Source organism: Aspergillus versicolor (genome assembly GCF_001890125.1).
Source record: "Aspergillus versicolor CBS 583.65 unplaced genomic scaffold ASPVEscaffold_6, whole genome shotgun sequence".
NCBI lineage: Eukaryota > Fungi > Ascomycota > Eurotiomycetes > Eurotiales > Aspergillaceae > Aspergillus > Aspergillus versicolor.
The window spans coordinates 756,778-780,045 of record NW_024467529.1 but is presented as its reverse complement, the minus strand read 5'-3'; the positions used below and the strand labels follow the sequence as shown (position 1 = coordinate 780,045).

Genomic DNA, 23,268 nt, shown 5'->3' with positions numbered 1-23,268 from the left:
TATAAAAATTCACGTCAAAGCTGATAGTGTTGTAGAGTGGCAATAAAAGCGAATTTATATATAAAATCACGTACGTATTCATAAAATTACATATATATTCAATGCACAATGAATTATTCTGAATATTTCGAATTGGAAGATTATGATTATCACTGACAAAATGCGGCAGTCTTAAATGACATAGGCGTCACCCCTTCCCATGAAAATGTACTAGAAAAGGTATCTACGCTAACCATAATCAAAAGGAAAAAGATACGTACTGGGGGTATGTACTGAACGAGTGAAAATGTACGGGCTGCCATATCCCTTTGGCATTTCCACGGTGTGGCACCGGTTACAGGAGAGCGAGCCACTTGCAATGAAGATGAGAAACAGAACCAAGCCAACTGAGTCCAACTCCGTCCGACGTACATCCAACATAGGAAAGCGAAATGGCAGGAAAATTGTTCGATTCGATTTGAACGCGTTATACCGACGGGCTTCCGCGGGGGCTGCCTCCGGGTTTCTTAACTAGGCCTGCAAAGAAGTTCGCCAGTGCTTGGTTGTGTGCTTTCTCGTCTCCTGGTGAGGAGACGGGATCCTTCCGCTGGGTTCGACTGGCTTCTCGGTCCTACAGTTGGCGATGGGTATTAGCATCCTTCCACCATCAGTAAGATCGCTTTGGTAGAGCTTACCTTTATCTTTTGGAGCATATCATCCGCATCGACTTGGATACCACCCATGTTGAACTGCACGGGCCCAATATGTTCGTTGACCCGACTGTTATCTTCTAATGGAGACATTTCCAGCTGAGGCGCCTTCTTGGCTGCGCGGTCCTTCTCATCCTCAATCTTCAACTGCTCCAAAACCTCTAGCTGCTTGGTGAGGAAGCCCTGCATATCAGTTGTATCAACCTCGATCTTGTTCCCGCCTTGTTGGCTTCCAGGATACGCTATGGAGGTACTCCGCTTGGGGTCTTTGATGGTCTGCTCGTATATCTTTACAGCACTCGTCCCGTCGTCGTCTTCAGCGGTACCCTCCTCCTGGCCTTCGTCATTGCCGTTGGTAAGCGGCTCAGGCGGGTCTTGAATTTCGATAGACCAAGCGGTTGATATGCCCTCCAAATTGGATCCTTCTCGGATAACTCGAATCTTAGCCCATGAATCCCAATTCGTAGGTATTAAAATCTTGTCGCGTTCGATAAATTGGGCTTTGAGTGATAGCTTCTTGAGGAGGGAATGTATGCCGAGGGAGGAGTGTAGTACGCTGTGTAGGTTATTCGCCTGGAACGGCTTCGTGTATATGAGGGACGCGCCATCTGTAGCCAGTTAGAGGTTGATTCAAAATTGCCTTTCCCAGTGACCGTACGTTTTACTAGTAACGTTCTCATGAACTGGTGAATGAAGTCAAATTCCTCCTCATGCCAGCCATGTTCTCGCTCCAACTTCTCCATCTTGTCGGTCTATTCGAAGGCATAAACATCAGCAGTTGTTCCCCGCAACAAGGTCTTGAAGACTACGTACTCCTTGGCAAACCACACATAGGGGTACGCCTAGTCCTTCATCCCACTCTCCGGGACCTATAACAACGGCTCCAGAGCTAGCTGCTTGCGATCCTGTTGAAGTGGCATCTATTCCCTTCTTCCGCTCCCTCCACTGTGTCATATTCTCTTCCATCACGACTTTGGTTTCGTCATCAAGCGAGATCAGAACGTGGCGTAAGAGGCGGACCCATTCTCTCAGCCGCCTTACCCACGTCCACGGATCGGACCAGTCAAGTAGGATGACGACAGAGGTTTCGGGAATGGACTGAGGTGTCAAAAGAGGTTTAAGGAGGGGTGCGAATGATAACGATGGTTCGGAGAGAAGGTATGCGGATACACGTGCCAGCGTATCTTGTAAAGAAGAAATAGTCTCAGCATCCAGTACCATTTCTAAATGGCCGGGGGCCGAAGTTGGCGGGACCCCGCCGCCTACTTACCTTCCTGGTCCGCATCCAACACGTCTAAATACGTGTATCCCAGGGCAAACTGATTGGCCACCGGCGGCAATTTACCCTTTCGTTTCTCATTAGATGTGCTAGAATCCGAAGTATCTGCGGAATATGCCTCCAAAAACTCTCTCTGGCTTTCGGGTGTACCTCCTAAAAGACGTGGGAGGATTAGCAGCGACCCGTGGTGAAGCTCAAAAGGACTTGCGCACCTAATATCAGGAGGTTCTTCTCAGGTAATCGCTTGCCGGTCGCAGCGCTATCAAGCATAGAAGACCAGATGTTCTTCTTCGGTCCATCTTTGCTGGACGGTCGACTGTTGTTTCCTGTGCTGGATCTTGTCCGCGGGTTTTGACTTGATGTAGACATTCTCTGTCCAACACTGACCGCGCTCAGTCTGCACAGACCATTCCAAAATATTTCTGGACAATATATTCACGGTCCCAACAAATTTGACGCGTGGATCAGGGTGTAAAGGTGGTGGGTGTCGGAGGAGAAGCGGAAGCGGAACAGGTCAGGGGACGTGTTTGAAGATTGAATGGCCTAAGATTGCGGTGTTTGTAGATCCGGGCGGCGTAAACGTAGAATTCTAGCGGGGTTTGGGGTTCGCAGCGTTACACAGTGCATAACATTGAATTCAATATGCTCAGCATGGCGACAGTGTGGTTGTTGTTCTATGTCCTCTCTCTCCTGGATCCACAACACTCCTTCATCCCCAAATATCTCTTTTGGGAAGCCAAATCACGTGATGCGCGATACCAGCGGATCGGACCTGCAGAAGCTCTCGACTGGGACTTCGTCTTTAACTACGGACTTGCAAACCAAAGGCACCATGAATAATATCCGCCAAGTTCAGGCGCTGAACAAGCGCGAGCTAGAGCATGCTATGTGCGTATCTCTTCACCCATTACGACCTTAATTGTCTTTTGCTAACATTGCCTAATTTTAGTCCTCCCGAAGCTTCCTGGCACGCCGACTACCGCGACACAGCCTACGTTTATATCGGTGGTCTTCCTTTCGATCTCTCCGAGGGAGATATCGTGACTATTTTCTCGCAGTATGGCGAGCCAGTACACGTAAACCTAGTACGCGACAAGGAGACAAGGAAGAGCCGAGGCTTTGCTTTTCTCAAGTATGAAGATCAGCGCAGTACGGATCTCGCCGTGGACAACCTTGGTGGCGCGACTGTCCTCGGCAGGATGCTACGTGTAGACCATACGAGATACAAGAAGCGTGACGAAGAAGAGGATACGAACAACGTGGCCAAGTTAATGGGAGATACTGTTAACACAGAGGCCGACGGCGACACGGACGATGAGAGCAGGCGGCGAAAGAGGCGGGGCCGAAGCGAAGATAGGGAGTTGCCTAGACGCCAAATGTTGAAAGAGGAGATCGAATTACAGGAGCTAATACAGAATCATGACGAGGAGGACCCCATGAAGGAATTTCTTATTGAGGAGAAACGGGAAGAAGTGGCTCGAGTACTGGAGGCAAGGAAAGAAAAAGAAAGGTCTTCGCGACGGCGAGAGTCCAGCAGAGAGAGGTCAAGTCGCCATTCCCGTCACCATCACCACCGCCGCCACCGACGTGATGAAGACCGTTCGCGGTCTAGAGAGAGGAGCAGCCGTGACTATAAAGAGCGATCTCGACGAGATAGGTCTCACAGGGACAGGTCTGCAGAGCGTTCTCGATCACCTGCGCCCCGTCGGGAACGGGATAGACATGATCGTCGCCGATAAGTTGGCCCCAACCGCACGAATCAATCGAAACCTTGCGGCTGCTGTGCGCTATCATCGTTGCCTGGACTGGCTCGCGGGTCATTAGATCTGATGTCAAAAAATTATAGACGGTCAGCACCTGGTAGGGGCTGAATTGGATACCATGGCCGCCATTTTTGTCCAACATCCGTATCTGTGCCGGAGGTTTCTGCCTGGCCGGACTAGGGCGAGGTAGCTCCACCAGACATCGTTCTCGACGACTCCCGCATTATCGGTTCATTTGATAATTTGGTTTCAGAATACAATCTGAGGGATGTCCTTTCAGCTTCCGCCGCCCAGAAATTTCTTCCAACCTTCTCTTATGCAGTATCGCTTTCCCTCTTCGCCGTCACAGAGGACGAACTTCTCCCACCTCCCGTCTTCACCGGCACTGACGACGAGTATGGTGTTGTCATCAGACCAGCCTATTACACCTTTCATAGGTCGCCCTAATACACTGCCCAAAGGTGGCGCATATGTTGAACCCGGGCCTTCTTCCCCCATCTCAAAATGCGCATTTGCGAATGAATAAACATCAGAAAACATCCTCGGTAGTAGTGGTATCTTTCCAAGGATGCCCCACTTTTTATTCAACCGCTCCTCGTCCAGTGATGATTGCTGCTGGCTGTATGGGCCGTTGCGTGGATGTGGAAGGTCAAAGACATGAAGGGTAGATTTGTCAGATGTCATGGCTAATAGATTATTCGACGGTGAGACGGCAAGTGAGAATACAACGGCGTGATCCATTCCCCGTCGTAGTTCGGCCATTTTCGCACAGTTGCTCGTCGCGAATATCCGTACCAATGTGCCCTGGAGTGATTAGTTAGCTAACAACTAATATCATATTTGAACAATTTGTGAATTTACCGCTTCGCTCGCTGTTGCAAGTACTTCTCCATCAGGACTCATAGTCATCGCGCGTAGTGGGGTACTGTGAGCAGGTATAATGCTGACATTACCCGTTTCGATTTCGACAATTTGAACCTGTCCCGGGGACCGCCCGGGAAAGGCCAGCAACTTCTGGCCCAGGCATGCCAGTCCCAAGGGGTTATCCGTTGTTTCGAAAACTGAGAGCTTCTCGGGTGGGGTAGAGAAGGCGAAAGTATGAATGCTATTAAGCAAGGCGACAACAATACGTGACTTTGATAACCGGACGCCTAGGACGGATGTGCGGAACTCCAGAGTGAGGACGGCTTTCTGCTTCGCATCATCCCAAATAACCAGCTGCAGTGCCTGTGTAAGTAGAGCTCTCGGGGTCCAATTCCAGGGTTAGCACACCTTATTTTGCGGGAACTTTGGTCGTTTTCCGCCGCCGACGAGGGCGAGATAGTTTGATTTACCGAGCATGACGGCGAGAGCTATACCGGCACCGAAATCTATATAAGGTCAGGGATAATGGCATACCAGGATGAAGGGTAACTGCGACAAAGCACATACTTTTAGATACCTTGAGATCGCATGGGTTCGCGTTAAGAACTTTCATAAGTCAGCACTGCTTCCTCGCGCGCATGAGATATATCTAATGGCTGGGCGAACCGCAGAACCCAGTATCCAAACCGACGGAGAAGCAAGAGTTATCGCTATTGAAGGTCACCGATCGCGAGTGTGGGCCCTTGGATTCATCGATAAGCTGTCGCGTATCCATCCCGGCGGCCAGGAATGCAAATTATCTAGATCGATAGAGCTTGACGTCGGGAGGAGGAAAGATATGTAGGAAGCTGGAGGGAGCGGGTTGGGAAGATCAACCGTTCCGCTGACCTTATTTGGACTTGTCGTCCACGGGTCCACTGCTGCGACTCACTCTCAACTAAACCGCTTATGGCATCATGGACTTGCAGGAGTTATACTCTGTACCGCCGACCAGTTCTCCCAGAGTAGACCTCTGAGTCGGCAATACTGCTTGGTTATTGCCTTCCTTATAAATGAGTCGGGTTTAGCGAACCTGATTACGCTAGTAGTTGGTCCTGCCCGCCATCCATATGACGTCACGTGAGTAACCGGCTACTTTTTGAGCCTTCAACTCTGTAACATTGTTAACATGCCTGTTTGACTGCTCCCAAAGTCAGGAGTCACTGTATGCTTAGCTCGGGGCGTTGGATCTTGCCACTCCCATTTTATTAACTGATCTCTAAAGAGACCACAAAGTTCTTCACCAGGCTTTTAAATGCATCGCGGACCCCGTAGGATTCGGAATGTGATCTCTCGCATTTCTACTATACCGAATAATAGGTTTATTTCTCGTGCTTATTTGCCAGAGCAAGTTTAAAGTATACTCAAGGTTGATTGCACAGTGTAGATCGAAGGTATACTTCTGCGGCGTGTTGCAGCCTCAGGCTGCGATTTGTGGTGGGCCGCAAGGGCCCACGGCCGCGGTCCCGCGGAGAGAGAGGGCAGCATTTGGCTCCCCAAATTATTTACCCCTGAAAATAAGACCAGTCCCGTTCGCAAAGGAGTTCGTGAGGAATTGATCAGCCAACTCAGCCTAATAGAAATATTGAACACCTGTGCGTCGTATTAAAGGATTTTCTCTCTCCGCTTGTCTTAAGAAATCAACTGCCCCGTGTTCGATGAGTCTGACATCAAAGGTCACGGTGGCTTGAGAGCTTGACGGGATCTTTGGATCTTCTCATTTCTGGCCCAGTTTCTCTGGGTCGTTCTCACCAATAGTTAAGGTACCAGAGCTCTTGATCTGGGCGCAAAACTCCTGGGCTCCCCTATCACATTTCGTAGCTTATTTAACACGTATGTAGCGATTTCTCTGCTTTTGTCCTTTTTTTTTTGTGTAGCACTGCTTGGATACACAGGTCTCGGATTGTCATCTTGAACATGTGTATTAGAGATACCAATAAATAATACAGAATACAGCGTCTAGGGGAGAAAATTTGGCTGTGATTGGTGTATCTCGAGCTCTGGAGAGAAAGGGGGAAGCAGTTTGTGTACGAGGGGCGTATTGAATACCGTGGCCGCATAGACTAAACCGCATTGGGGCGCCTTCCCCCCTAAACTGCCAGGTCAGTCAAGTCCCTCTAACAACGGACGCTCTCTCTCGACCTCTCTCGACCTCTCTCTGCTGGTTCCAACTCGACTTCAGGAGTCCAGCAGTTCATTCCCTTCCTCATTTCTGCTCCTTCTCCGTCTCTCGTCCCTTCCACTCGCTATCCTCGTTCTCTCCTCCGTCAATTCACATTCCCGACCATCGTTCTGTTCTTTACTCGCCCTTCCCCTTTCTTAGCCCATCATGTCGTCTGCGTATAACCCGGTATGTGAACTTCCCCTTTCTGGCCTTGCGGCCTCAGAAGGATGATCCACCCTCAGTCCTTCTATTTTACCTGCTCAATTGTTGACTGTTTTCAATTTAGGCTTCCGTTCGCACCCCCTTCCTCGTCCCTTTCAATCAGCTTTGTTGTCGGAAACTAACGTTCGTTGCGCCTCTCTTAGATCAAGCTCCGCCGGAAGAAGAATGTCAAGAAGGGTATTCAGTTTTGCCTGATGGTCTGCGGTGCCAGTGGAACCGGTGCGTGATTAATCTGAGAGAAAAAAAAGCATCACAATCGTTCCAGAATTAACGGATCAATTCGCGGCAGGACGCACAACTTTTGTCAACACGCTTTGCGGGAAGCAGGTTCTGGAGGGCAAGGATGCGGATGACGCTGCCAATGCTCACATTGAGGAGGGTGTTCGCATCAAGCCAGTGACAGTTGGTATGGCTTTCCAAGACGAAGCCCGGCAAAGTTCAGGCTGATACGTTCTAACAGAACTCGAATTGGACGACGAGGGCACTCGAATCTCCCTCACCATCGTTGATACCCCGGGTTTCGGTGACCAGATTGACAATGAAGCCAGGCATGTGGTTACCGCCGAACTGAGAGAGACGTGGCGTCAAACTAACTGTTTTATAGCTTTGGTGAGATTGTGGGATACCTAGAACGCCAATACGACGATATTCTTGCCGAGGAATCACGAATTAAGCGAAACCCCCGCTTCAGGGATAACCGTGTCCACGTCCTCCTGTATTTCATCACACCAACCGGCCACGGGCTCCGTGAGTTGGATATTGAACTGATGAAGCGTCTCTCCCCGCGTGTCAACGTTATCCCCGTTATCGGAAAGGCCGACTCGCTCACCCCTGCGGAACTCGCCGAGTCGAAAAAGCTCATCATGGAAGACATTGAGCACTACCGCATTCCTGTTTACAACTTCCCTTACGATATCGAAGAGGACGACGAGGACACCGTGGAGGAGAACGCTGAGCTCCGGGGACTGATGCCATTTGCCATCGTTGGCTCGGATGACTTTGTGGAAATCGACAGCCGCAAAGTGCGAGCTAGGCAGTACCCCTGGGGTGTTGTCGAGGTTGAGAACCCCCGACACTCAGACTTTCTGGCCATCCGAAGCGCTTTACTCCACAGCCATCTTGCAGATCTCAAGGAGATTACCCACGATTTCCTATACGAAAACTACCGTACTGAGAAGCTTAGCAAGAGTGTTGACGGTGCTGCTACGTACGTATACTCTCCAACATTTTGTATGTTGCAATAACTAACATATCGAGTAGGAGCGGTGGCGATTCATCGATGAACCCCGAAGACCTGGCAACTCAATCCGTCCGCCTGAAGGAAGAACAACTCCGCCGCGAGGAAGAGAAGCTGCGCGATATTGAGCTCAAGGTACAGCGTGAGATTGCTGAGAAGCGCCAGGAACTGTTGGCTCGCGAGAGTCAATTGAGGGAGATCGAGGCGCGCATGGCCCGCGAGGCAAGCCAGGAGCAAAGCGCCAACGGCGAGCAGTAATCTTTTTTTTTTGAAGATTAATTGTCCGCGGGTAACAGCTTGCGGAACTTCACGCCGTCTGTGCCTATGCTATGAAACTCGTGGCACAGCGGTTATAACTGTCTATGGGGATAATATTATTCGACTACTGTTTCTTCACGTTAATAGCTTTCTTTGGAAGAGAAAGGAAGAGCCAATGCAACCAACATTCCGTGTCCTTCGATGACTGCTACCGTGTCCCGGTGGAGGGACGTGGAGCCTGTCGGTGCTCTCCACTCCCTCGCAGCTTTCCTTGCCTTCTTTCATGTCTTTCTTAATTCGGCCGAAGAATCTTTTCGTTGTTTCACGCTCGAGGTCAAAGATAGCTTCTTTTTAATCGTTGACAGCTGTGGCTGGAGCACCTGCATAAATTCCTCCCTTACCCTATTTTCTTTATACCTGCTTTTATCCATGACACCTGTCTCCAATCTCAGCAGCGCAGCAAGATTCCCTCTTTTGTCCTTTCATATTGCGTGCTCTCTTGTTGCTTATGTCTTAGTCCTCTATTATCCTGTCTTCTAGTTGAATAGTAGTATGAGGAAGAAAAGCATATCTCGACCACTTGAATTCATACTAATGGAGTGTAGATTAAATAAGATCAGAGAAGAACTTTTGACAAACTACCTAGAAGCCACACACTACTGCAAACGCCTTGATCTGGACAGCGCCCTCATCATTGCCATTTTCTGGCCCAGTTCCTCGCTTCTTTCGGATCTGTCTCTTGTGGTGTTCTCCCTTCTTATCATCATCGTCGTCGTCGTCGTCGTCATCCCCCCCATCATCCTCATACGCATCATCTCTCTTAGGAAGAGCACAAGTCCCAGAACTTTGGCCGCCACCAACCCTTCTCACGACCCTCTTTCTCTTCCCATGGCCCTCATCATCATCGTCATCGTCATCATCATCACCATCCTCACCTTCGTCGCCATCATCATCACCATCGTCTTCATCGTAGTCGTCCTCATCGTCGTCGTCGTCGTCACCCCCAAAAGTCCCAATCCTCGACCCATCAAAGCACCCCTCGCCTTCAAAGAAAATAACAGTGCAGCCCTGTACCTCTGCAATGAACGCCTGGCCAGCGATCTCGGCTCCGCCGGTGCTCGAGCAGCTCAGGCTGTCGGTGCCGCTGAAACTGAGAGGCTGGTTGGTACACTGGGTGTCGCTGTAGAGGGAGAGACTCCAGCTATTTGCTCCGGTTAGGGAGTTGGAGCCAGAGCCGTAGTCGGAGCTTGAACCACCTAGACTAGAAGAGCCGCCTAGACCAGAGGAGCCACCTAAGTCGTAGCCTTGGCCTTCACCCCCTTGATATTGTCCCTGGCCCTGGCCTTGAGTTTGGCCGTTGTAGCCTGGGAGGATGGTGGCGACGGGTGATGCGGTTGGCTGTCCCCAGCCCAGGCCTTGACCTTGATATTGGCCCTGGCCCTGACCCTGACCATGTGGGTAGCCGTAGCCTGGTCTTGGGGCTGGGGAGGCACTTGCTTGTTGGGGCTGCAGGGAGAGGAGGATTGAAATAAGGATGATAGAGGGTATCGAAAGGAAACAAGAAGTATAGGTACTCATTTTGGACAGCATGGTTGTGTGAGTGTGCTAGCTTTACTCCTTTTTGTTCGTTTTGTCGTTATGCGGGAGAGAGCCGCGTTGAAGAAGAAGTAATAGAAGAAAAAACCAAAAAGTAGAGACTGAATCGAAGTAAAAGAATTGTGTACGTAGTTGGAAGGAATTAAAGAATCGTCATCACTGATATATCATCACTCGTTATTTAAACCTTCCCATTTGCTCCTGGACGCGTATGCTTTCCAGCCAAGCAGAAGTCAGGCCAGGACAGATAAACTTTCCAAAGTTTACCAAAGGGAATACTACCCAATTCTGTTCACGTTAAGTATTTTTTACCCTATAAAAACGCTCACCTAGGCATAATCCATTGGCCCGTCGACTAGGAAATCCATGCCACCTAACTTAGACGTATCAACCAAGGTAGAAAAATCTGGCATAAGTTCTGCGTCGTTTAATATGTTGGCCTGTATTTGGAGCTGTGACGGATCTTCCGTACTTGGAAGAGTCTGATTCTGATTGCTGAGGGTTGTGGTCTCTTGGAAGAAATCAAGGACTTCGGAGTATCTATGGGTGTGCCGTGCACCTATTAGTGTCTCTCCTTTGTAAGTGACTAGCCATAGGGATATGAGACGTACATCATGATCTTCCACGTCTCGTTGGGCAGTTCGGCATCATTGAATGACCAGTCGAACTTTTGCTCTGCGCAAGGTTCATCCGTTGGGTCGTGATATTGAGCCACGTAGGGGTGTTTCAATGCCTGTTCTGCAGACATTCGTCGCTTTGGGTCGAAGACCAGGAGGTTCTCAAGGAAGTTTATTGCTGGAAACCATTTCCGTTAGTTGCGGTCCTACAATCGCGCGAGAACTCCACTGCGCATACCTTGATCTTCAGCACCGAGGAAAACTTGTTTCAACGGTCGTGGACTCTTTTTGGGCATAGACTTTACCATCCGACGAGTCTGTTATGACTGTATTAGCCCGAATCTGTTGAAAGGCAAATAAAAGTTTAGTGACGTACATTGGTCGTCGTGATCCGATCAGTAACTTCATCTGGAGGATTTCCTAACAAGTCCGTTATCAGATAGAACTGATCGATGTGATCCTTTCCCGGGAATAATGGCCTCCCCAGAAACATTTCGGCAACAATACAACCGACGCTCCACATGTCAATCTCATTCCCGTACCGCTGCCAGGACAGCATGATTTCCGGTGCGCGGTAGTACCTGGTCGACACGTACCCCGTCATCTGTGGTTCCTGAAGACGGGCCAGCCCGAAGTCGCAAATTTTCAAGTCGCAGTTTTCGTTTATAAGAATATTTCCCGGTTTCATGTCTCTATGGACTACACCTGCTGAGTGTATATATTTTAACCCGCGCTGTAGTGAGAAGAACAGCGCAAGACGGAGCAGTACTGCGTCAGCCTCGGAATTCCAACAAGGACATAAGTCCGAAGTGCAACATCAATAATTCATTTGCTTACCAGGATTTGGTATGTGAAGTATTGGATGAAAGTCCCCTCGAGTTGTTTTGAACTGAGCAGGCGGTGCAGATCAGTTGGTAGGAGTTCTGTTACGAGGTATCTTGTAATTGTCAGCTGTTGCACGATGAGACTTGGCTACTATCCATACACGTCTTCCAGAGGCGAGATGAAGATATCGCTCATGTTTATCAACTGGCAACGAGTCAGCAGGGAACGATCAGCCACCTAGTGGAATTGGATCCGCACATTATCATGTCGCAGCTGCCTCAAGAGCCTCACTTCTCGGTACGTCCTCTTCGCAATTGAAGTGCTATTAAACGGCTTCATCATCTTTTTGATTGCAACCGTCTGCTCGGAAATCAAATCATAAGCAGAGCTGTCGGCTTTGTTAGCTCTTTACGGTTGGATGGGAAGAGGATATACGAAGCCATACCAGACAATGCCAGCAGCGCCGAGGCCGACGGGCTGTAAGTTCGCATATCTACAAGAGGGGTCAGCTCCTGCTGGGCCATATATATCTACCGCGGGGTACCAAGTACCTGCTAGTGGTCTCAAAGGTGGTCCCCAGTATTTCAGCACGCACGAACTCGGCCATTCTGACGTTAAGGGGCAGCAAAGAGGGATTAGAGAGGGGAAAGAGAGATCAGAACAGGGCGAGGGAAGAGGCTTCGCCGTGAAGAGCGGGCGAGCACAGTGCCAGGATTTGGCAGGCAATACTTGGTGGCTCGTTCCAAGCTTGTGTTTACCCCAAGGAATACACGGCAGGGCTGCGCTCTGATTGGCGGGTTGAGATGCCAGCACCAGGTTTCAGGGACGCCAATTTCATGCACTCTGCAGTGGCCACTTCCACTTTGCAGCTTCCGAATTCCGGCTTCAAAATTGAGATATTTTCGATTATTTAAATCTGACTGGGCCCTCTCGTTGAGTTCTCCTCCACCTGGACCAGCCTGACCAGCTGCTCTAGAACTTCAAACCTCCCACTCTGCCGCACGTCCGACACGCCATTACCCCGCATGAGTTCCAGCAATTGGGCCTTGGTGAGCTCCAGCTGCAGGTCGGCGCTGTTATATTGTGCGTCCTCTAGATGCGCTTGGCTATGGAGACACCGGCGAGTCAGTACTCCGTTACTCAGAATTAACCGCCACTTTTCGGAAGTGTCCGTCACGTGCAGGTCTATACTGAAGGTGGCCCCCGAGGCCTGTTCGCTGTTCAACTGCACCGACAGGATCTCAAAGCACTGTTCGACGCTCAACTTCTCGCCTAGCGGTGTACGACCGCCTGCTACCATTCCGGCTTTCTTATCTGTGCGGAGCTCCTGTGCGGCTGTGAGGTAGAAATTGCGCCATGTTGCGTTTTCCGCGCTAAACCCAAGCTTTTCGTACGCTGTCGCGAGGAGATCCCGTGCTCGTGGCTCGAGGTTTTCTGGGTCTGCCGCGGCTGCGTGGGCAAGGAGGGTAATGGCAAAGCGATGGTCTCCTCGAGTCATGAAGATTTCTGCCTTATCGCAAAGATTGCCAACACCGCCAAAGCACTCCACATACCGCTGCCCCTCTTCCCGCGGCGGGTACTGCCAGAGATGTTCGGGACGGCCGTCAAACCACGTCAAATACCGCTGATAAATGCCCTGGACTGGTCAGCTTTGCTTCTGTTGGTTTCAGGTGCCATCATACCTTGACATTGTGGCTTAGGGAGCCATAGAACCCCCGGCAGTGCCAGGCACGCTCAAGCGCCGGAGGCAGCTGCATCGTCTCCGCAATCTCAGTGCCAGGCACGCTCAAGCGCCGGAGGCAGCTGCATCGTCTCCGCAATCTCTGTGCCCGTCATGCCCAGGTTCATCATTCGAACCGTCTGGTCATGCATGTACCCATACAGGTCGCGCTGCTCTTCGAGCCTCGTCAGGAGCTCGCTCTGGCCCCAGGTCGGCCAGTTATGGCTGCCAAAGACCACGTCCGAGTGGCGGCCGAACAAAACGATCGCCTCGTCTAGGTACCCAGACCATGCTTTCGCATCGCGTACCTGCGCTCCCCGCAGGGTAACAATATTATGCATGCAATTTGTCGCCGTCTCAGGGATGCAGAAGGCCCGGAAATCCGGGAAGTGGAAATTGATTTCCGCCGGTGCTTCTGTCCCTGGCACCATCTGAAAGACGATCTTCACCCCGTCAATGATATGCTCCTCTCCTGTTGTCTGGATGAGAAGATTAGGTGGGATAAGACTCGTCGTCCCAACACTAGACCCCATCCCAAGACCCGTCCCGATCTGCCCGGTTGGGCTTCGAGGCAGGGCATTCCCATACATAAAGGCTCCTCTCCTCCTCATCGCCGGCCCGGCCAGGATACTTTCACTCAGAATGGCTTCCATAAACCCCTCTGGCGCGATGATAGGTATATCCGCATCCGCATCAATAACCCCACCCGCACCCATATAGTGATCCCCATGCGAATGCGAGTAAATCATCCCGGTAATTCTCTTCCCTTTCCCACGGTGCGCCTGGTACAACTCCATCCCAGCAGCCGCACACTCACACGAAACCAGCGGGTCAATAACAATGATTCCCTCCATCCCTTCGACAATCGTCATATTGGACAGATCGTAGCCTCGAAGCTGGTAAATCCCAGGGCAGATCTCGTACAGCCCATGCTTGGAATTCAATTGGCCCTGGCGCCAGAGGTGGGGATGTGCGGAGGCAGGGCATTCCCCTTGCATGAAATCCCATGCATTGGGGTTCCAGACCACGCGGCCGGAGGCGTGCTTGATGATCCCGGGGTTTAGGGCTGCGATGAAGCCGCGCTCTGCGGCGTCGTAGTCTCTTGTATCCGCGAATGAAGGGCGGGCCATTGTGGTTGCTGGAAGCTTACACTGTAGAAGCAACTGCCAAGGTCGGGGAGGTATTCGTTGGCTTTAATGGGGCTTTATCCGGTGAAGCCATTCCCCACACCGGGTATCGGCAAACCCGAAGCGGCTGTCGGGGGCATAGACGAGAAGCCGGCCGAAACAATATGCAGTCTAGACGAAGATAGAAGTATTGCGTGCTCGGCGAAGACTCCCGGTTGGAGTTAGCAGGCATGGAGTGCGGGGCAGAAGAAGTCGATGATCCATGTACTCCAACTGTTTCTGGTTTGCCGACACCGGCCATGCTGAGGTTATATTGTTATCTGATCTCGAGCTATTATTAGTCCTTTTCAATCTACAAGACATCAACAATGGCAGACGAATGTTAGTCCTGCTTATGCTGTATCCAACTTCCAAACTAATACATACAGCATCCATCTCTACGCCCCAGGACGCCCTCGCCTTCGCCTATCTATACAGCTTCCCGCTCTATGCCTACGCCCTTTACGTCAAAGCCTTCTCCAACCCCCAAGTCAACATCGCGTACCCATTCAGGGACCTAGCAACCCCAGAAGACCGTGCAGTCGTCCGGCCAAATGTCGATACGCTCTACACCCCGCTCTTCTACGACTTGTCACAGGGGGACTTGGAGTTCGTGATTCCCGAGTTCGACGATAGATACTGGCTGTGGCCATGGTATGATCTCTATGGGAATAATTTTGGGAATGTTGGTGCGTTCGCGGTGCAAGCATGAATCCCTTAGTGTCGAGTACTAACTGACAGCGGTTAGGGAGTCTCCAGGGTTTCAAGGCAGGGAAGTACTTACTCAGATACACGGATGATAACTTCGGTGTTCAGACTGAGGATGTCGAGGATGCGTATCTTGCATATGTAAACTCGCCTACACCTTACGGTACGTCCATCGTAAAAAGAAGAAACAAAGGCGACAGTAACTGACATATACAGGAATGCTGCTCAACCGCATCCTCGTCAAGTCCCGAACCCCAGAGGATCTCTCAAAAGTGCACGCCTTCCAGGATCTCATGACTTTCACACCCAAGCCACGGAAACACAACACCACCGCCTCGATTCCTCCATTCAATCTCAACATCCTCACCAACCCTCCTCCACCCGCTTCCTCCGCCCCAGCAGAAGAAAGAGCCCTCTACATCCTCAATTTAACCGCCCGCCTGACCCCCCACAACCCATCATACGTCCTCAAAGACCGCCCCTGGATCTCTTCAGCCCTTTCAACCGCCGGAATCCACAATGGAACATTCACCCAACCACCCAACACCTCCCTACCCCACGCCGTCGAGACAGCCAACACCCTCGCCTCAACCTCACGAAGCGCGCCAGGTCTCTCAGAACCCCTAGGAAACAACTGGACGCAGCCCGCGGCATCTATATCCGGAGACTTCAAATCCAACTACGCCGCGCGCATGTTCTCCGCACAGCGCGGGTACCTGATCCTCTCGCGCGACCAAGCCGCGTACCCCGGCTACACAATTCCCGGGTCCGTGAGCGGATCAGACCGGTTCAATGTTTCGAAGACCGAGAGCTACATACTTACGTTCTCTTCTGGGCCGCCGAGGTTGAAGAAGAGTGGGTTCTGGAGTCTGACTATTTACGGGGAGGATCAGTATCTTATCCCCAATGGGTTGGGGAGGTATAACTTGGGGGATAGGAGTGGGCTTGTTGATGGGGATGGGAAGCCGGTGCAGCAGACTGGTGGAGAGGCGGAGTTCAGGATTTTGATTCAGGCGGCGGATGTAACGCCGCCGGCGGAGTGGGTTGGGAATTGGTTGCCTGGTCCGGCTGGGGGTGGGACGTTCATGATCAGTATGCGGTTTTATGGGGCCGAGGAGGTTATGTTTGATGGAGGGTGGGAGTATCCGACAGTGAGGAAAGTTGGGGCTTTGGGAGAGTAACTATACTACTAATGCCATAATACTCGACAGATATAGCTACTCTCAATTCTATCCAACTAGTATACTCACCGAACCCAAGGCACTCCCAACTCCACAACCACAGCACATACCGGAAACTCGGCAGTCCCTCAATGACAGCCAGCCCCTTCTCAGCCTGCCGATTCTTGATCGTGAAATGAACAACCAAAATCGTCACCAGGACAATAATGACCCCATTCGCTCTGCCCAAAGCATCCATTAGCATCATACACACACCCACCACCGAAACATCTAGGTAAACAGAAGTACTCACACCAAACAAGCATAAACCCCCGGTAAATACGTCGGTTTATCCTGCGTACGAAAAACCAAAGACCCCACAATCCCCCCAGTCCCACCAAAGCCAATCAAGCTCGCGCTACAAAACGCTCGCTTCCACTGCCCACGGATATTATTCGCCTGGAATACCATGACGGAGGGGATATTCGCGCTGCAGCCCATGCAGGTGAAGATGGCGCCGAGGTACTGCGAGCCCGCCGAGGGTGCCCATTCCATGAGACACAGGCCGACGATGGAAAGGAGGGCGTTGAAGTAGAGAGTTGGGCAGCGGAGGCGTATTTTGTCGCTGAGGACGCCCTCGATGTACATTAGCAGCATGGCGGCGAGGTAGGGCGGAGAGCTGAGGCCCTGCGAGGTGGCGGTCGAGAAGTGCATTTTCTGCTGCAGGAGGACGGGGAGGAAGAAGCCGATTGAGTAGGCTTGCATTGTGGAACACCTGTTTACAGATAAATCATCAGTCTCGTTCTGTCCGGCACAGCTTTATTGTGGATGGGTGGGAAGGGACGTACAGGAATGAAAGCGCAAACCCCCAAACCTTCCAGTCGAGCCCGGATGCGAAGAACGCATGCCAGTTAATCTTCAGACTCCCATCTTCATGTACATCTGTTTCAGTATCTGCATCACCGCGATCACGGTTCAGCCTGCGTACTATATACGCGCTTTCGTTGGCGCTCAGGAATCCCCACGCCTTGTGGCTCTGGCTGGGAAAATTCACCATGAATATGTATCCCGTCAGCCCAATGACGCAGGTCAAGAGACCCTCCATGATGAATATCCAGCGCCAGCCGGTGTAGTCAGCTAGTCCATTCATTTTGGAGAAGCCGAGGGCTAGCACGCCGGAGAGGGCAGAGCCGAGGACGCCGATTAGGTAGAAGATAGAAATGCGTTTGTATAGGTCGACTGCATTAGTTAGTAAGATTTCTGATAGGACAAGCAAGATTCTTACATCGTGAGTACCAGGATGAGACGAGGTAGTACATCCCAGGAAATGAACCAGCTTCGAGAGCGCCTAGGAGCATGCGCAGTGGGATCAAGGATGCCCAGGACTGGACAAAACCGAAGCACTACTGATACGTCAGCGACGTAAACCTAAATAATGGGAGAAGCCGTACAAGCATGACAATCCCCCAGAGCAAGGTAATTGTCGACAGGAATGTTCGAGGCCCAATTTTCCGAATGGCGATGGTGGCCGGGAACTGGACGACGATGTACGGTGCAAAGAAGACCAGCAGAGTGATTGACTAGCGAACAGTTAGAACTTCCTTGATAACAATTAAACAAATCCTTTACATAGCGTGTGCCAATATCCAGCCCCAGCTCCGCGGTCATTCTGCAACAGTCAGTGATGATCCACGAAGGAGGGAAACGCATACCCTGCAACAGCCGCATTGGACATATTGGCTCGATCCAAGAACGACACTGCTTGCATCAAACCGACGATAATGAGAAGGCGCCTGTCGACCTTATGGACGATCTTTCGCTGTTCAGCATAGGAAAACTCCTCATCTGCATCGGGATCCTGCTGCTGGAGAGCAGCCTTCTCCAATTCGGGCGTTTGGTCGGCCTGCATTGCGTTGGCCTAGAGGGAGAGGTTTGGCGTGAAATCTGGGGTAGAATCTGGGGAAGAAGCCACGGCAAAGAAAAGGATTGGGATTCGGTCGGCTTATTATTGAAGCATTTGGAGCCAGGAAGTTCCTTTACCGAGAATGTCAATGCCCCTGTTGCGAAGGGGTATATGCCTGGCAAACAGCTCATACTGGCCGTAAAAACTAAAGCAGCTCGGGTTTACATTCTGACTAGGCCTAGTTCAATGCCCTAACTATGTTAAATTAGTCGCAGTCTTACTTACTGGAGTGAAGACCCGCTGGAGACGTCTGGAGCCGGATGGTGATGGGCCAACTATCGCGCCATCGCCGACTTTCTTTGCGCGACATAAAGTCTTCATTCATCCTCTCCACTATACCCGCAACACTCCATAAATGTTTTATCGTCCTCTCCATCCTTCATTTACCTTTTCTGAGGAACTTGCAATTACCTGTGGATGCCATCGGCTTCTTGCCGACCGACATCGGTACTCGGCTTACCCAGACAGGTCAGCCGATGCCTAGACGACATACTTGGCTAGAGATCATTGAAAAGTCATAGTAATGGTAAATGTATTGGATTAGCAATAATGCTAACCTGATATGGCTTCAGAGATACTCCATATCTACCAATCATCTAGAAGGTTGATTTCCGGCTGCGGATTGGGCTTCGCTTGCTTGTTACCGTCTTGTGCACCAGGACTGGGCGCATTCCAAGAAGTACCAGGAATGAGATCCTCCTCAGCATGCGATTCAAGGCTTGTCGAAAGGCTTTGCTGCTCAAGCCCCGCTATCTGGTTGAGAATAGCATCGTGCTCCTTTGCACCGCCCTTTGCATATGCTTGGTAGCCCTCAATGGCCGCCTGTTGCTCGCTGACTCGCCTGTCTTCGGTCATCGCCCCAACCAATCCACCTTCACCTCCAGCGCTGTCCTGCTCGAGGGCTTTGAGGCGCTTGCTTTCTTCACAGTCACACGAGCAAGTGTGGACGGTTGCACAAGGCACCTTGCAAATGTGCTTGCATGCCTTGCGACGATTGCAGGGTTCGTTGCATTGGATTTTGTTGTGTGAAAAACTGCAAATGATTCCAAGGTTACCACCAATCGACTTATACTAAATCCAGATTTGCGCTTACCTATGACATCGCATACTGCATCTGTGACCGCAGTTCAATGTCTCTCCGCATGCAAGTCCGCACCCACCATTCGTCTTGCTCCAGTCGGCCGGATCTAGGTCCTGTGTCAGTATCCATCCGCCTTGAAGTTGCGACTGTCAAGTTTGAACCAACCTTTTACATATGTCCTATTTTTGTGCTTTACGCATGTCAACGGGAGTCTGTGCCCAACTTGTGGCTCTGGGCTCCTACTGCGTAGTATAGATAGGACTTGGTCCCATAGCTCATCGGTGGCGAGCATACCAGCATTCCCAAACATGTAAAACCCTCTGCGAGCTCGAGAAAGCGCAACGCAGACTCGATTCGCAATTGACAAGAACCCAATGCCATGTCTTCCGTTCCTAACGAGGGAAAGGATCACAACTTCGTTTTCCTCTCCCTGGTAGGAGTCGACAGTGACCACATTGATGTACTGTCCCTGAAGGTATGAATGGGTTTTCATTAATTTCAAGATCTTTTTCCGCTGCCCATTGTAAAATGTGAGTACCGTGATGTTTTTTACCGGAATATCGTTCAGGACTAGATAAACGAAGAACTCCACCACCATCTGGGCCTCCTTCTCGTTGTACTTTGATGCCATGTCGTCAAAGCTCTCAGGCCAGTCGTGAGAGAAAAAGTATGAACGGATGGTCCCCATTCCTGGCACCTCTTCATGCTTAGTTACCGATTGGTGGTCTTGCAGGGGGCCGTAGATAGGTGCCAACAATTGCCGGATCTCAGGTGCCATTCTTCGTTGGTAGCGAAGAGTAACATATTTCATCCCGTTCTTGACGAGACGCTCGAACATCGACACGTCAAGGTAGAAGGGGTCTCCTTCCAGATCTTGCACCGAGCAATGTCCACGAAGTTGTAAGTGGTCGCCCACGAGAATCAATTGCTGGAGCGACTCTAGACATGCCGCAGCAATGGGACCTTCAATCGCCTCTGCCGCTTCCTCAATCAAAACAGTCCGTGGCTTCAAACTTGAAACAAGTGCGCGATATTTGCTTAATCCAGTTGTCGTCATACCCAGAACTTTGACGTTTTGAAGAACGAGATGGTCCCTTTCCCATTCGCCAATCTGCATGTTTTTGGAATTTTTCGCATACTCGGCCAAAAGTTGGCGGAACTTGGGCAATGCCTTCCCTTTGAGCTGGTTTCGAAGTTCGTTATAGACAAATCCACGCTCTTTCAATGGGATTTTCCACATATCGTCGTAGTCGAGGTATTTACAACGACCTGTCCCACCGGATTGTGAGCTATGCTTCCCATAAAAGCCTTCTCGAAGATGTGTGAATGAGCCTCTAAGGGTTTCGAACTCCTCATCATCGCCGATGCCCTGCTCCGCCTCGAATTCCTTTAGCTGCTCATACTCAAGGTCCACTTCATCCGTAGCAAAGCCAAAGTTCTCCAATATATACTTGACTTCAAATTCGACTGCCTGGTCCCCAAGCCAAGTCACCAACGGGTCAATGTCATCATTCTCTTTGCCAGCGCTCACCCAGCGTTCGGCACCTTTCTTGAGGGAGTCACATTGCTTCGCTGTCAAAAGGCCATACTGCTGGAACACTGTGGACGGAAGAGGTAGGTCAGAACTTGCAACATTGAACGGTTGCAAAATTTCCGAGATAGAATTGAACAATCTTTTGCTGTTCTTATGGGTATTCCCGAGGGTCCCACCAACGACGTTGGGCGTAGGTTCGTTACGTCGAACGGCGAATAACGTGCGCTTCTTAATCTCCGGGTCACTGCTTCTACCACCCAGACGGACATACTGTCTTTCGAAGCGAGAAACGTGTGTCAAAATCTGATCTAGAGCATGGTTTGTTTGTGAGGCAATGATGATAGGCGGATCATCTGGTTTCATGTTGGCAAGAATTACTCGCAAAGCAAGAACGGAGACATAAGTCTTTCCAGTTCCTGGAGGGCCCTGGATAATGGCTAGTTGCTTTGTGAGCATCTGCTCCAAGGCTGCCCATTGTGTTGCATCGAGGTCCGCGGGTGGTGATTGAGGCCAATTTTCCAAAATGTCAATCTTTCCCTCCTGCCCTGAATCGTTGACGACTGAGTTTATCTCAGCAACAGGCTTATCTTTCACGTATTGGGGAGCGGTGGTCTCGGGGTCTAGAAAGCAGATATGCTCTGAAAGCGGAAAACTGCTTTTTTGTCAGTTTGTTATACTAGATCATACAGCTTGCTTAACTCACTTTTCTCGACTTAGCTTTTGGAGAGCTGTCATGGTATTCCTGGACGCTTCATAATACCCCTGCTTTGCCTCTATCATGGTCCACTCCAGTTGAGGGTCAAAGTCCGCATCTGCCGGGTCTGCAAAGAATAGATCAACCTCGGGAGGGCATAACTTCACGCCGTCCAAGGGTCTAGCTGCAACAATTGCAATAACGCACTTCGTTTGGAAGGCATCATAAACGGGGGATAGTGCAACCATCGAGCCACTGACCAACCGTTTCGAATACTCCCAGGCGATGTTTCTGCGTGCCCTATTTGTCGAAAATTGGACTTTGAAACCTAATCCTCGTCGAGCAAAGGTCAATCCTATAACATGAACCTAGTTACAGCGTACTTATCAGCGACTGTGAGGAATAGTAGGAGGGCATGCGGAGAAAATCACCTTTTCATAGACGGAGAGATCTTTGTTGTCGTCCATATCGGGGTCATTTCGGAAGATTGCCACGGCGTCTCGCAGGGGAGCAACTGCTTCTTCTCGAAGAAGCTCATAATGAGTCTTTAAATATTCTTCCTTCGAGCCCCAAGGCCCTATGATCTTATTTGTAGCAAGGTCCACGAATTCCTCCACCGTCTCCAAGAGATCATCCTCTGTTCCTAGGATCTCATCAGAGGAAGGAATCTCTGGTTTTGAAAGCCATGATCTGGTAGTCAAGTAATCCGGAGCCTGTGTGTAAGTCTGGGAATAATAATCGCCAATGTCTTTGTTGACGCGTGCAACGGTGCGTAGAGCAAGAGTCGTCTGCTGCAACTTCTCAGGTAACTGAGAATTGAGTTCAATGCCCGAGCTCATGATTGGGAACACAATGTTAATAGATAGAAGAGGAGTTTATCAGGATAAAATAAAAAAGGAAGAAAAGTTGAGAATGAAACAAGCTCCAGTGTTGAAAGAGGGGGGGATCTATTGGGGAGAGCAAACGGAGGGAAGCAAACAAAACATAGGTGGGAATAGTGGGCTTGTCGACATCTTTTTTGACTTCACCTATTATGGCCTATTGATTTTCTTTTTCTATGCCGCCTACTCATTTCAAATTTTCATTTCAGGGTCGATATTTTGGAAAATGTCAATTTTCCTTCACTGCATTCGCAAAGGCTGAAGCGTGGTGATAGACAAATGCAAGTTGTCTTCAAGAATTCCCAGGAAGATCACAGTGTTTATTATAAAAACTGCATTATTGAGTGACTGTATTATATATTCCAACTTGTCTTCTCACTGTCAATAGTAAAGATAGCATTCATTGAGTGTCTATACTCAGTCCAAGCCAAACCCATTTCGGAAGCTCAGTTCCTCAGGCATCAATGCGGGTTGGAAACGTGACTGACGCCGGAACAATAAATGCAATCAATCCAACTCGAATTGCGACCGAATTCCCTGCGCTCTAAGACCGGACTCTCCTTGAATACCATATTAACAGTCTTTTCAGTCATATAACTCAGCGATCTATACTATTTGCCCATACGCGCGGCTGCCACTCAGCTTTGGGGCCATGACGCTCTGATCTCCGTGCCACTTCTCCGAGGTCGCGAACGAAACGAACGCCGCTTTGCAGCAAGGGAGAAACAGCCCGAAAACCCTAGTGCTATAATCCATTTTTTGTTTCTCTGTCGGTTACCGACCCGCCGCAGTCAATATATTCTCATCT

At 50.4% G+C, this 23,268-nt stretch overlaps 10 protein-coding genes across 10 annotated transcripts; 3 read left to right on the top strand and 7 right to left on the bottom strand.

Moving 5' to 3' along the window:
- Positions 1 to 118: 118 nt before the first annotated feature.
- On the bottom strand, positions 119 to 2,660 carry ASPVEDRAFT_42805 (dynein family protein). The gene is made up of 6 exons (XM_040812666.1): positions 2,181 to 2,660; positions 1,960 to 2,121; positions 1,503 to 1,873; positions 1,348 to 1,441; positions 675 to 1,297; positions 119 to 610 (listed from the first exon to the last, which is right to left on the bottom strand). Exons 1-6 carry the CDS (start codon positions 2,335 to 2,337, stop codon positions 467 to 469), a joined length of 1,551 nt encoding a protein of 516 aa, XP_040669050.1. The 5' UTR covers positions 2,338 to 2,660; the 3' UTR covers positions 119 to 466.
- A 140-nt stretch (positions 2,661 to 2,800) lies between these two features.
- On the top strand, positions 2,801 to 3,707 carry ASPVEDRAFT_53763 (uncharacterized protein; the record flags this gene model as incomplete). The annotated part of the gene is made up of 2 exons (XM_040814833.1): positions 2,801 to 2,856; positions 2,918 to 3,707. 2 exons carry the CDS (start codon positions 2,801 to 2,803, stop codon positions 3,705 to 3,707), a joined length of 846 nt encoding a protein of 281 aa, XP_040669049.1.
- A 300-nt stretch (positions 3,708 to 4,007) lies between these two features.
- On the bottom strand, positions 4,008 to 5,370 carry ASPVEDRAFT_84737 (phosphatidylinositol-3,5-bisphosphate binding protein HSV2; the record flags this gene model as incomplete). Its single annotated transcript, XM_040817592.1, has 5 exons — positions 4,008 to 4,535; positions 4,593 to 4,949; positions 5,004 to 5,101; positions 5,163 to 5,201; positions 5,262 to 5,370. 5 exons carry the CDS (start codon positions 5,368 to 5,370, stop codon positions 4,008 to 4,010), a joined length of 1,131 nt encoding a protein of 376 aa, XP_040669048.1.
- A 1,593-nt stretch (positions 5,371 to 6,963) lies between these two features.
- Positions 6,964 to 8,515, top strand: aspA (putative septin AspA; the record flags this gene model as incomplete). Its single annotated transcript, XM_040814832.1, has 6 exons — positions 6,964 to 6,984; positions 7,164 to 7,239; positions 7,310 to 7,426; positions 7,481 to 7,568; positions 7,625 to 8,227; positions 8,281 to 8,515. The coding sequence occupies 6 exons, from the start codon at positions 6,964 to 6,966 to the stop codon at positions 8,513 to 8,515; spliced, it is 1,140 nt and encodes a 379-aa protein (XP_040669047.1).
- A 642-nt stretch (positions 8,516 to 9,157) lies between these two features.
- On the bottom strand, positions 9,158 to 10,184 carry ASPVEDRAFT_151820 (uncharacterized protein; the record flags this gene model as incomplete). Its single annotated transcript, XM_040808274.1, has 1 exon — positions 9,158 to 10,184. The coding sequence occupies exon 1, from the start codon at positions 10,103 to 10,105 to the stop codon at positions 9,158 to 9,160; it is 948 nt and encodes a 315-aa protein (XP_040669046.1). The 5' UTR covers positions 10,106 to 10,184.
- A 256-nt stretch (positions 10,185 to 10,440) lies between these two features.
- On the bottom strand, positions 10,441 to 11,416 carry mpkC (mitogen-activated protein kinase mpkC; the record flags this gene model as incomplete). The annotated part of the gene is made up of 4 exons (XM_040810277.1): positions 10,441 to 10,651; positions 10,723 to 10,906; positions 10,967 to 11,045; positions 11,105 to 11,416. 4 exons carry the CDS (start codon positions 11,414 to 11,416, stop codon positions 10,441 to 10,443), a joined length of 786 nt encoding a protein of 261 aa, XP_040669045.1.
- A 462-nt stretch (positions 11,417 to 11,878) lies between these two features.
- ASPVEDRAFT_63072 (alkyl/aryl-sulfatase) lies at positions 11,879 to 14,784 on the bottom strand (the record flags this gene model as incomplete). Its single annotated transcript, XM_040815657.1, has 4 exons — positions 13,411 to 14,784; positions 13,236 to 13,304; positions 12,574 to 13,189; positions 11,879 to 11,913 (listed from the first exon to the last, which is right to left on the bottom strand). The coding sequence occupies exons 1-4, from the start codon at positions 14,401 to 14,403 to the stop codon at positions 11,879 to 11,881; spliced, it is 1,713 nt and encodes a 570-aa protein (XP_040669044.1). The 5' UTR covers positions 14,404 to 14,784.
- On the top strand, positions 14,587 to 16,472 carry ASPVEDRAFT_729074 (uncharacterized protein). The gene is made up of 4 exons (XM_040816177.1): positions 14,587 to 14,781; positions 14,829 to 15,128; positions 15,188 to 15,310; positions 15,364 to 16,472. Exons 1-4 carry the CDS (start codon positions 14,769 to 14,771, stop codon positions 16,326 to 16,328), a joined length of 1,401 nt encoding a protein of 466 aa, XP_040669043.1. The 5' UTR covers positions 14,587 to 14,768; the 3' UTR covers positions 16,329 to 16,472.
- Positions 16,473 to 16,616: 144 nt separating this feature from the next.
- On the bottom strand, positions 16,617 to 18,216 carry ASPVEDRAFT_134574 (uncharacterized protein; the record flags this gene model as incomplete). Its single annotated transcript, XM_040807144.1, has 6 exons — positions 16,617 to 17,082; positions 17,156 to 17,546; positions 17,593 to 17,710; positions 17,759 to 17,887; positions 17,937 to 17,976; positions 18,020 to 18,216. 6 exons carry the CDS (start codon positions 18,214 to 18,216, stop codon positions 16,617 to 16,619), a joined length of 1,341 nt encoding a protein of 446 aa, XP_040669042.1.
- Positions 18,217 to 18,855: 639 nt separating this feature from the next.
- ASPVEDRAFT_194810 (putative DEAD box helicase involved in nonsense mediated decay) lies at positions 18,856 to 22,826 on the bottom strand (the record flags this gene model as incomplete). Its single annotated transcript, XM_040809167.1, has 5 exons — positions 22,011 to 22,826; positions 21,589 to 21,947; positions 19,517 to 21,537; positions 19,364 to 19,457; positions 18,856 to 19,303 (listed from the first exon to the last, which is right to left on the bottom strand). The coding sequence occupies exons 1-5, from the start codon at positions 22,416 to 22,418 to the stop codon at positions 18,856 to 18,858; spliced, it is 3,330 nt and encodes a 1,109-aa protein (XP_040669041.1). The 5' UTR covers positions 22,419 to 22,826.
- Between the last annotated feature and the right edge of the window lie 442 nt (positions 22,827 to 23,268).

Bases quoted from the DNA above. Each gene is read 5' to 3' on its own strand.
- ASPVEDRAFT_42805 (XM_040812666.1), bottom strand. From the start codon at position 2,337: ATGTCTACATCAAGTCAAAACCCGCGGACAAGATCCAGCACAGGAAAC. The intron at 2,122-2,180 runs GTGCGCAAGTCC...CACGTCTTTTAG, and splicing joins GAAGAACCTCCTGATATTAG to GAGGTACACCCGAAAGCCAG. The intron at 611-674 runs GTAAGCTCTACC...CGCCAACTGTAG, and splicing joins ATATGCTCCAAAAGATAAAG to GACCGAGAAGCCAGTCGAAC.
- ASPVEDRAFT_729074 (XM_040816177.1), top strand. The intron at 15,129-15,187 runs GTGCGTTCGCGG...GACAGCGGTTAG, and splicing joins GAATAATTTTGGGAATGTTG to GGAGTCTCCAGGGTTTCAAG. The intron at 15,311-15,363 runs GTACGTCCATCG...TGACATATACAG, and splicing joins AAACTCGCCTACACCTTACG to GAATGCTGCTCAACCGCATC.